General features: G+C 41.0%; 1 protein-coding gene across 1 annotated transcript in view; it reads right to left on the bottom strand.

Annotated features, from left to right (window-relative positions):
- The window catches only part of tbkbp1 (TBK1 binding protein 1), a 108,246-nt gene extending 98,776 nt beyond the window's left edge, over positions 1–9,470 (bottom strand). The window contains exon 1 of the mRNA XM_039740252.1: positions 9,088–9,470. Coding sequence (XP_039596186.1) covers positions 9,088–9,420 — 333 coding nt within the window. The 5' untranslated portion in view covers positions 9,421–9,470. The remainder of the gene's footprint in view (positions 1–9,087) is intronic.
- Between the last annotated feature and the right edge of the window lie 2,998 nt (positions 9,471–12,468).

Below are 12,468 nucleotides of genomic sequence, written 5' to 3'. Positions count from 1 at the left end.
ATGCCTTACATGCATACAAGAGATGTCTCAAAATAAACAAAACATACAATTTATCATTGGCAATACCTGGTGATAAAGTTTTTAATCACGCTCCTGCACTTGTGTTTAATAAGAGAACACACATCCTGGGGTGTTACAAACCACACCTCAGCAAGAAATCTCTCACTTTTAATTGACACCATGTTAAATGCCCAGAAACTAAAATGTAAAGACAGGGTAATTCTAGCAGTTGGACTTGAAACTACAAAACCACAGGCTAACATCAAATCCTTTTGTGCTTCATGTCAAGTCTCTTAACCAGTCTGTACTCTAATTATTCCACTACACATATTGGCAAGATGTGTTGTCCATTGCATTTTAAGTGCTTTGTGCTTGCATTTTCATCACATAATAATATACAGACTGACCAACGGCAATGATGTGCAAGTGATTCTCACCTACTTCTTCACTGTTTAATTACAGAAGATAGAAAGGTTTCAACTGTCAGAGTTCCATCAAGGCAGCACCGTCAAACACCTGGGGCATCATGTATAAACGGTGCGTACGCACAAAAATGTTGCATAAGAACGTTTCCACGTTCAAATCGCATTGTATAAAACCTAAACTTGGCGTAAAGCCACGCACATTTCCACGGTAGCTCGTACCCTGTCGTACGCAAGTTCTGCGCTCAGTTTTGCAGGCTGGCGGCACCCAATGTCAAAGCAGTGCTACTGTTCCTGTGTGGTTACCCTTTCTTTTTTAGATCCACATCCCTGACGCAACTTTATAAATACACTGAAATTAACCGCATATTGTTTATTAGTTTAATGCATCTGATTATAATTAACCTGTAACAATATAATGGTCCACAGAAAGGTCAAACTATTCCAGATACCATAGCTGCCTTAGCGTTGTTACTTTCACTGCACCTTCTTTTTCTTCTTTCAGCTGCTCCTGTTAGGGGTTGCCACAGCAGATCATCTCTTTACATATTACTCTCACTGCACCACTCAGAGTATTTATATCACTGTATCCGAGTGGGGAATCACAGATCTACAGCAGCTGATCGGATAGAGAATTATCAGTATACAGCATCAAGCACATCAAGCTGTCTATTGAACTGCTCTCATATGGCAAACACTTCAGAGCCTTTCCTCGCGGTTCAGAAACAGTTTCATCTGAAGAACTCTAAATGCACTCAATCAGTCCATCAAGTCCTCCGTGTAGAACTGTCTGTACTTATTAGTACAATCACCTCACTGTAAACTTGCGATACAGTTATAATATTGTACAACCTGAGCCACTTTATAAAGTGCGTATTTACATATGATGACGATATCATTTTTAAGATGAAATGCAGCAAAATATGTTTATTATATTATCAGATAAAACTTTAACTTCATTTAAATAATCTATATTGTTAATAATTAACCATGCGAGGACACGGTGCCGTTCCTGGATTGTTCCTGCCTCGCGGTGTATTCTTGCTGGGGCTGACACGACGTTGGAAGGATAGATGGATACAATAATTAAACACATACTATGAAGATATTTCAATGTTCCTTAAAGGTTTTGAAGAATCAGTGTTCTAAGCTTACAGATGGCTTAACGTTTATTACAGAGCTGATTGTATGGCGATTGGGTATTTGGCGAAAAAAAAGTAAGGACAGGAATTGGGGGTTAGTACATTTGAGAGAGACAGTACTGCTACAATAAAGTATTTCATTGAAGGTTGAGCACGGCAAAGCAAGCATCTTGTGTGAGACATGAACAATCACTGCGCCACTGTGTTCCCATGTTTAATAACATGCCTTAACTCCTATCGTCATTAAAATGATATCAAGTATACATCTCAGTATTTTAATTATTCAGAGAGCTGTAATATCACGAATGTAATGGATTCTGTGTCCTGTCGGAGGAAGAGAAAGCCCGGAAGCACGTAGTGATTCACACACATAGAGCACATAGAAGATCAAATACAAAACAAAGCATTTAACGTGCTACTTTAGTTACAATGGGATTTGAGAAACTAGTAAATTAAACAATTTTAAGATGAAGTTTATGATGTTCTACTTTAATGACAATATAAACTACGTGATTAAAGTGGAAATTTCGAGATTAAAGTTGACATTTCATGCTTTTTTCCCCACTATGTGCCTTTTTTTTTTCTCTGTACCCTAATAAGCTTTCATATGACACTCGGATGGTGGGCTACGACTCGCCTTTTCACGGCGACTTTGATATGTGACAACTTCTTTTTTATTTCGGGCACTGTGCGACTGTGTGAACTTGAGCTTTCGAGTTTCTCCGACACGATATGTCACTCGATCAACTTCCTTTTGTTGTTTATACCACTGTTTAAACCAACAAATAGTAAGTTTTTCCTTGCCTCCACTTGGTATTTACTGAAATTCTATTTCCCCCGGTGCTTTTGCCATTGCCTTTTCACAGAACACTGAGCTTAAGGGCTATTTATATTGTTTTGCATATTCAAAGAGGCGTAATTCTGGGAGGAGTTGGGGTGGGGCAGAAGGCACGTGCATGTGCATTAATTTTCACGCTGACCAGGATTTATGTAGCAGAAGAACGTGGATGCTGGCGTTCGCACAGATTTACGCATCTGGATATTTTTGTGCGTAAGCACTGTCAGGGATGCCAGGGGCAACGACCCGGCCGGGACGCCGTGAGGGACCGGAAGAGGGTCAAAACCCACCCTGGATCACGTGGGGGCCGCCTTCCTGGTTGCTTTGGGGGCCACGGGTTAAGGGCATGGAAGCCCTACCCTGTAGGGGCCCGTGATCACCGCCAGGAGGCGCCCCAATGCCTTGGGGACCTGTTGCCCCAGCACTTCCTGGAAGACTTTGGGAGATACCCGGGGAGCTGCCGGCACTTCCGCCACGCTAGGGCGTGGCCAGGGGAGGAATGCCGGGAACACCTGGTGCTCATCCGGGAACCATATAAAAGGGGCTGTCTCCATTCATTCAGTGCTGGAGTCGGGAGGCGGAAGGACGAAGCACAGGAGAGGTGTGGAAGCGGCCCGAAGAAAGGCATTTGTGGCCAGGACTGAGAGTGTTTGGGGTTTTGTGCACTAATGGACTGGATCTGAGTGACTGTATTATTGTAAATATGTGTAAATAAAACGTGTGGTGGTGAAAAACAACATGTCCGCCTGTCTGTGTCCGGGTCATGTCCACAGCACATTTCTGCTTTTGTGCTTACGTCATGTTATAGTGTGAATTCTATGCACAACGTTACGTATGAGGCCCCTGGTCACGAAGGCATGCAGACTCTCCTATCCAGTGTCAAGATGCTACAGACATGCAGCATAATCATTCTACTAAAAATAATGTTCCCAAAACTGACATTATGCTATATTTTTACAACATTAATTTCAAGAGAAAACAACTGAAATGTAAATAAAATTTATAAACAAAAAAAAAAAAAAAGCTAAACACAGTATTGTATAATATATAAAATGAATCAACTGTTTTGCTGTATCACAGGGCCACAGTGGGAAAGAGTCAGGTGTAGAAGACAAAGTTTTAGGCACATACATGAAAGGGACCATTTTCAATAAAGGATAAAAATGCTTACAAAGAGAACTAAACAGTGTGCATAAGTGAAAGAGATTGTTCTTTTTAAAGCAGTTCCTGGAACATGTTAATTAACATTTAAAACGCATAATAAAAACATGTACAATTCTCCTTAACCTCACATATGGGTATGGGTCTACTGCTAAAAAAAGGCTCAAAATTGTGTACAAAAGAGTAAACTCTCACCACAGTAAATGTAGTAGTTTATGGAGGAATATTTTGGACAAAAATAAATAAATATGATATGTGAGCATAAACAATTAAATGGGTCATGAAATACAGCATACTTTTTTGCTGTTTTTTTTTATATATTTAACTGTTTCCTCATGTATTTATTTAAGCGTGATGGCACGCAACATAAAATATGCCTCGAAATGAAAACGGTCATTACAAATCAACATTGAGAATGTAGGCTCTAGCGAGTACTGCATTTTGAATGAGAATCACTGGTAGAGTACAAGTAAGTCTTGGCCATGAAATGCTAAACTAACTGCTGTCAGCTCATATGCAGACTCCCGTAAATCTGCAGTAATCCTGGTCAACTTTTTCTTTCACTTGTGTCCACCACAGATGAACTGTGGTAAAGCGCACTTAGGGGTCTGTGGCAGTGTGTGTGTGTGTTTAAATAAAAATAGAGCACTCAAGCTCATGGTAGGTGTGCAAGAATGTGGAGCTGTGTGATTGTATGGTATCTGCTGTGGAGGCAGGCTGATTGCTTGATTAGTTCAGCTATTCCACATCAGCACTCTGAGGGACCTAATTTAGGATGCCATGGCTGTAGGAGTACAAATTGGGAGCCTAGAGTAGGAGTAAACAAAATGAAGAGAGTAAAATCAAAGAAGAGACTGAGAATGGGAGCAGGCACAGTGGAAAGGAGTCATGGTGGTTGGGAGGTGGACCCACAAGGATTGAGCGGACAGCAGTCTGGGGGCAGATTGCTCCTGCTGTGTGTCCAGGGAAAAGGACCAGCTGTCCTTCAGCATTCTGTAGGACAGCAGTGGGACAAAGGATCCAGGATTGGGCACCCCAGTGGTGACTGGTTGTGGTAGCTGGAGCGCAAACTTTTAGGGGTTGACCATGCATGCTACAGTCTCAGCTCCCAGCTAAGAGACCTAAAGGGTGAGCTGGGGTTAAGGGAAAGAAAGAGAGGCACCGAGGCTCAGGTTAAGAAGGACCCAGTTTTATCCTTTTGATTTCAACATTGAGTTGGGTTTATTGGCTTATTTATTTGAATTTTTACTTCCTCACTGAGCACCGTTTATGAAGACTTTTGCACTGCACTTAATTTTTTGTTTAAACATTTTTCGGACAATAAAAGCACTTTGCATGTTTTGCTCCATCCCCTGTTGTAATGCATCATCATCAGTGTCCCGGTTCAAGTAGGCAATGCTAGCTCCAGGCATCCAGCCATTGCATGAGCAAAGTTACAACTCTGAGCTGTAGTTTGCTTGTATTGGGAATCTGCTGGCTCACGGACGTATGCAAAGTTGCTAGGCTGCGACACTCCTCTACTAATGATTCAACCAATCAAAACAAAGTATTCACTAGAGCCCACTCTCTCAGTCTTAATGGGTGAAAAACACAGTCCACAGTTTTCATGTTATTGAAAGAAATAAACGAAGACCTAAGCAACAAATACATACAGTCATTGGGCGTGTCCATCCATGCATTTGTCTAATCAGCCAATCATATGGCAGCAGCACAATGGATAAAATCATGTAGATACATATCATGAACTTCAGTTAATGTTCAAATTAAAACACCAGAATGAGGGAAATAAAATGTGACCTCAGGGATTTCAACCATGGCATGATTGTTGGTGCCAGACACATTGGTTAGAGTTGTTCTGTAACTGAAGATGTCCTGGTACTTTAAAGCACAAAACAGTCTCTAGAGTTTACTCACAATGGTATGAAAACATCCAGTGAGGATCAGTTGTGAGGACAGAAACACCATGCTGATGAGGGGTCAGAGAAGAATGTCCAGACTGATTCAAGCCGACTGGGAGGCTGCTGTAACTCAGATAACCACTCAGTACAACTTTGGCAAGCAGAAAAGCAACTCAGAATGCACAACATGTTGAACCTTAACGACTAATGGGCTACAGCAGCAAAAGACCATGTTAGGTTCCACTCCTGTCAGCAAAGACCAAAAAGCTGAGGCTGGAATGGGCACAGGCTCGGCACAGGCTCAGCACAACTGGAAAGGTGAATGCTGGAAAAATGTAGCCTGGTCTGCTAAATCTCAATTTCTGCAGAGGCACACATAGGTAGGGTAATATTGTGTCACCAACAGTATGAATCCATGCACCTCCAGGATGGTGGTGCTGGTGCTATGGAGAATGTTTTCCTGGCACACTTTGAGCCTGTTAATACCACTCTATCGTCACTTGAATACAAATGGCCTATTTAAATGGTCTCCACATCTCTTCATAGCCACAATTTACCCATATTCTGATGGCTACTTCCAGCATGACAACACACCACGTCACTAAGCAAGGGTCATCTCTAACTGATTTCATGGCAATGACTTCAGTGTTCTTCAGTGTCCCTCCCAGTCACTGGATCAGAATCCAACAGAACAACTTAGGGACGTGGGAGATTCGCAGTATGAATGTGCTGATTAATTTGCAGAAACTGAGTGATGCAATCAGGTCAACATGGACTAGAATCTCAAAGGAACGTTCCCATCATTTTGTGGAATCCATGCCACAAGGAACTGAGACAGTGGAGGATATTACTTAGTGTTCCTAATAATTTGTTTGGTGAGGGTATATTTCAGGATATTTAATTATGCTTACACATCATTGTGCTTTTATTTATGTATTGTCAAATTTCAAAATACATTTATTAATTTCCACTATTTATTTAATTTTACTTGAAATATTACTCCATAGTAGCTGAGACTACATTCTATTACTTAAATAACATCAGAGGCCTTTCTCTTCTTTCCATTTTAGGTGATAAGTGTTTTCTTATGTCTCAATTCCCCTCTCATTTGCAGTCATCTCCTCAATAATCTTTCTTCGTGAAGTATCAACGGAGTACAAGTACTTTAAAATGCATCCACTAGAGTCCTGACTCAGACCAAGCACAGTGATCACATCACACCTCAGATGGATCAAATACAGAGGCGGCCTGTCACATTGAAAATTGTCAATATGACTGTGCTGCTGACTTCAAAACCTGTTTACACCAACGTCCTTAGACTACCTGCTTAAAATCGGGATACAACTAAGCTATTCTCACACAACTCTTTAGGAATTCTGATGATGTTCTATTAGGCTTCATACTCTCTCTTGGATTCTCTCTCTTTAAATTCATTTTTCTAGCTTGATCATTTGTAACATTAAGTCGAGGGAGAAGGACGCATTTCCTCCCTCAGCAGTGACATGCACAGACCTTTGGATGGAAAGTGGCTCACAAACAGGAGAAGGGGCAATTTACAGGACATGATTTGTAACCTTTTAATTCCCAGAAATAAATAAATACAAGTAGGCACTAATTTTTTTTTTTTTTAATTTCACTAACAAAGTGGATATAACAGTGGCAATATAATGTTCAAAAACCTTGGCGAAAATGACCTTGATTGCTGATTATGTCAGATTACTTACAAACACGCTATACCCCCACCTTTACAGTAACATATACTTAACTCTCCTAATATAACACATCTTAGCCAGATGAAAGAGCAAATAAAAGGATTCCAAACAAAACACCAAATGGACTTTAACAGCGAGAGTTCACATCATAGCACATCACTATAAGTTAAATGTTATGCATAAACATTTCCATCATATGCTGCATTATTTTTTTTATGCATAGACATTTCCATCATATGCTGCATTATTTTTTTTATGTCTTTTTTTTTTTACTTAAAGGCAGAATGAACACAATGTTATGGAACATCATTGTATGATTTTACACAGTTAACACTATTTTCAGTTGCTACACTGGTGCTGCATTTCACGGAATTTCAGAACATCATACCATTAGGACACTGTGGTATGAATTTCAGCAAATGCCTCGTGTAGGGCTATCACTAATGTAGAGAGAAAACATGACATGTAACAACAACCCTCATCTCCATTTCTAATTCACTGCTTAATCTGAACAAGTACTGTGATGATCTCGTAAGCTTCCCACAGTTTTTCATCAATTATTTTGCATCTTGCGCAACAAAGAAACCAAATGAAACACTCCTGAATGAAGCCAGCAGTATCCACATAACACACTAGGATGGTCAGCTACACATATGAAATGCCTGCTGTCTCATGTACTTGTAAAAAAAAAATGCTTTGACTACATCCTTGATCTCCTAAAGTAGCAACAATAAAACAATTTGTGTAGACTGTGACATGCCAGAATTCTAGGAAACACAGATAATGACAAAGCCGGCTGTCAAGATATGAGCAGACCTTACAAAATGTACAGAACTGTTTGAAAAGTTGCCCTTTATTGACAGTATCTCCACTCTCATCATGCCCCCTGGTCATTAACTCTGGGCAGCAAAGCGATTATGTTGCGCCTATTAGACACCTAACGGGAGAAATAAAGGCACTTAGGCCAAGGCGGTGGAAAGGGCAGAGGCTTGAACCAGTGCAAGCCACCCTTTTGTGTACTTCCGTGGCTCTAAATCCACCTTACTGTGTTCCAGTTTCATTGAATGCACTCTATTTACTGTCAATACTGCGGTTTTACATTTCTATTTTGTTACTCAAATTATTCGTTCCCGATGGTACCGAAATAGCTTAGCCGGCCCGTAACCCTGAATTTACAATAAGCAGGAGTAGGAAACGGATTGATGACTTGCGCGATTTATTACAAATCATCTTGCCAGCTCTGCAGATCACCTTGGGATGGAGAGTGCTGTAATCTTCCCTATAGACAATGAAAGATCTTCGTCGTGCAGAATAAGGACGGGGATAGTTTAGATCACTCAGTGGTGCTTTAGATCGTGGGGAGCAGCACCGAATAGGAACATGTGAAAGAGTAGGCTCAGGGTTCGGTGGACGAGAGCAAAGTACACAAAGAAGGGAATAATGATGAGGAGGACTGTGATGACACTTCGGAAGATCTAAACTGCATGTTGCAGGGCTTTAAAAAAGCCGTTCACTTGGTGTTCCCATTCCTGATACAGGAATCGATTTCTAACGCTCAGTATAAACAATAAGCCGCTATCCTTCGCAGGTCCGTAGGAGACGTCCAGAGTATATCATAATAAGTCAACTGGCTGATGCTTTTGTTCATATAGTAAACATTAAATCCAACGTCTTGGTAGAACGGACGGAAAACATCCTAACGCAGTCCTGTCAGTCTGATGAAAAGCCAAAACGTCAAACAACAAACCAAGCGATTGTTTGGCTGCGGAAAATCATAAGCCAATAACACAAAAAATCCTATCCGTACTAACTACCAAATAAACAAGCAGGTACAGGCCGCTGCCAATGCGGTCAACCTACCCTCAGAAAAAGAAAGAAAAATAAAAACACACGCAAGACGCCAAGGATACTCACGTTCGTCCGCTGCGCCGTCCTTCCAGCCCATCTTAGTCCCGAGGTGCGCTCCTCCGAGGAGAGGCGGCTGCACCCACGTCGCGGGGCGTGGATTGAGCCAAGAGGAGCGCGCGGGAGGAGCACCTGCGCCACGGCTCGAGAAAGGGAGAGCACCGCAGGAGTAAGGAGTGACAGTGTGCAGGAGACAAAGCGATCCTCAGCAATCTCGAGCAGCAAACAGCGCAGCAGCAGCAGCAAAGTGACATCGAGAGAGAGAGAGAGAGAGAGAGAGAGAGTGCGCGCGCGCCTTTTAGCGAGTGGGCAGGAGAAACGCCCGCGTGCGTTAATGCGCATGCCCAAGGGCACAGTGGAATGAAGGTGAGCGGCTAGTGTGCGGGCAATGAGGAGTCCACGCAACCCAGGCTCCAGATGAAAATGGTAAGGGGCACGGCTTGATAAAGATTAGAAAATCCAACATGCAAAAACATACTCAACAGTGTGGTTTCGGAGCGCGACACGGTTTTACGCCAATTAAATGACCCAATGGAGCCAGTCAACGTAAGTCTCTTCGTGTCAGTCTTGTGACTTGGGGTACACAGTTTAAAGAAGCTATTCCTTACACCAAAAAAGTAAACTGTCCAGATATAATGTTTGCATAATTAAGGCAGAAGTTAAAGAAACAAAACAAAGAAAAACATAAGTTATTGATACTTTTTAAGTTAGTCTTCAGATAATTGTATGTTTTCAACGATGACCTAAAATTTTGCAGTTGTACCAAAACGTTGACGTAATTTAAGGAAACCGGTGTGTGTGTGTGTGTGTGTGCGCCCTGCGGTGGGCTGCCGCCCTGTCCGGGGTTTGTTCCTGCCTTGCGCCCTGTGCTGGCTGGGATTGGCTCCAGCAGGCCCCGTGACTCCGTGTTAGGATATAGCGGGTTGGACAATGACTGACTGACTAAAACTTTATGGGGATGAATGACTAAATACCTAGAAAACATAGAATGGGAACGTAAAAACTCTGCAACTATGAACGATTTCAAATCCATGCCCAAAATAAGTACATGTCTAAACCCAACAGGAAAAAAGAGACTAAATCATCCGAAATGGATGAACAGTGGCATTATTACAAATTTTTAAAAACTGAAAAAAATCGCTGCACAACGGTAAAAGAAAAACACAGGCCAAATAATTCTGACTTCGTGCACATGAGAAACATTGACAGCATCTAAGAAGCATCTGGATGAGATATTAGGATAGCTTAGCTAAACAAGCTTGATGAACTGAATGGTCTCCTTTTGTTTGTCATATTTCTAATGTTGCTCATATGTTAAATTTCCCCAGACTTGACAAGTCAACTGACTTGATATATTATCCATAGAACTAAATATGCAGAGCCATTATCAGTGTATTGTTATAATCACCAGTAGTTAGGTCGGGGCATGTGGTTAATTGCGTAAGAGGAGGTTCCATCTACGAAAATTATTTTAAAAGACATCACTTTAAGAGAGGCTCACCGAATCAAGAAGCTAACTAAATAGGCAGGCTCGGTTATGGGAAACCCTCTGGATCTGGTGTAGGAAAGAATGAAGATAAAACTGAGCACCGTTATGAACAACGCTGCACATTTTCGCTCACACATAAAAACACCTACACTGAGGACTTTCAGCCAACAAATAACTCAGGTGAAGCGTATCAAGAAACAGGACTGGAGCTGCTGCATGCCTACGGCAATATACCAAACTCTAATTGATGTGTTTATAGGCAAATCAGAAGTTTTCTTCTTTAGTCATTCTGGTTTGTATTTGAGAGAGGGGTGGTTTGTCATAATATATTTATTGGGCCTCTGAAAAAGAAAACAAAAAACAGAGCACGGTCTATCTTATTTGTATGTCCTACTGGAAAACACTGACCACAGAGCGTCTGTGACACCAACCTCTCTCACTAGCAGGAACGTGATAAATTTGAAAAGACAAGATTCAAGACTTCTGGGATTTACTGTGTCATGAACTTTGTACACTATTTACATAAAATGTTTCAGTGAACAAATGCTAAACAAACGGCAAACTACTGCTGGATCTACAATCAGGGTGACTTGGGAGCACACCCTGGGACTTTGCTTTTAAGGGGGCTTAAATGTGTGAGGAAAAAAAAAAGAAGAAGAAAAGGCCAATCACATGACAGTGCAAACACTCAGGGCAATCCACAGTACAGCACACATTTTGATTTCACGAGTACAAATGTATTCAATCAGACCTAAATAAAAACTTTTTAAAGAATAGGAGTCCTGATTCATTGACAGGAGTAGGTAACTAGTAGGGCACTTTTATGAGATTGTATATTAGATTTGTTACCAAACTGAAAAACAGCCACATGAACAGCCATTCAGAAAAGGCAAAAATGGATAAAGGAAAAAGAAAAATGAAATGGAGATGGGAGCAAAGCACATCGTTTTGCTGAAAAACTACTCTTGACTTGGGCATGTTATCAACTGTCAGAATTAAGAGCAAGCTAATGATGCTTTGGATATCTAGTTGTGTAATATTGATAGCACATGAAGCATGCAAATCAAACTAGGAGATGAGGACAAAACCTATGCAGAACACACATGGCTCAATGCTTTTGGTGGCCAACACTGGGGAAAGGGACATGGTGACACAGCAGCTAGCACTGCTGCCTCAAAAAGTTAATGGCTTCAGCAGCCAAAGTCAGTAATTAAAATCAAACATCAATGATGCTCCTAGTATTAATAGCTACTTCTAGTTTCTTCCATGTTAAAATCACTTCAACATAATCAAGTACTTGTGCACTTCTGTCTCTTTAAATGGTGCACGAGGGTGGTTCATGAAACTGAACTAATAAATGAGAAAGCAATTTATGAAGTTGTAACACCCCCTTTTGAATTTTCTTTTATGTAATTTATCCGTTGTGTACACTAAGGACCTCATTTCAACCAAAAGATCTCATCTTATTCTTGCCTGTCTGTTCACCAATCGTGCAAAAACTGGTTTTCACAAGATTTCACCCACAGGTTGCTGTTGATTCAACTTACCATGAAGGCTGAGGGGCATTTGAAGAATTTCTTCGGAGATGCAGGCTCTTAATTTTATGGAACTTTGGGACAACACAAAGACTCCACTTTATTCCAACATAGATGAGTTGAACACAATGAAATGTTGCATATGTAATAAAACTGCAACAATTTAAAACGCCACTCTCCAAATGGCATTCCACAAATTTCAGCAGGGTAGTTGAAATTGGAAGACCCCAATAAAATATACATCACTCCAAAACATTCATAAAATTGTTTACTTATTACTGCTCATACAGCATAAAATCTACCCTTTAAAAGCCTTTCAAAAGTTCTATTGAGAAATGGCACCAGTAGTTTGAAACATTACACCAA

The sequence above is a fragment of the Polypterus senegalus genome, chromosome 17 (genome assembly GCF_016835505.1).
Source record: "Polypterus senegalus isolate Bchr_013 chromosome 17, ASM1683550v1, whole genome shotgun sequence".
In the NCBI taxonomy this organism is placed as follows: domain Eukaryota; kingdom Metazoa; phylum Chordata; class Cladistia; order Polypteriformes; family Polypteridae; genus Polypterus; species Polypterus senegalus.
Note: the sequence above shows the minus strand (reverse complement) of the source record. Positions and strands in the feature narration are given on the sequence as shown.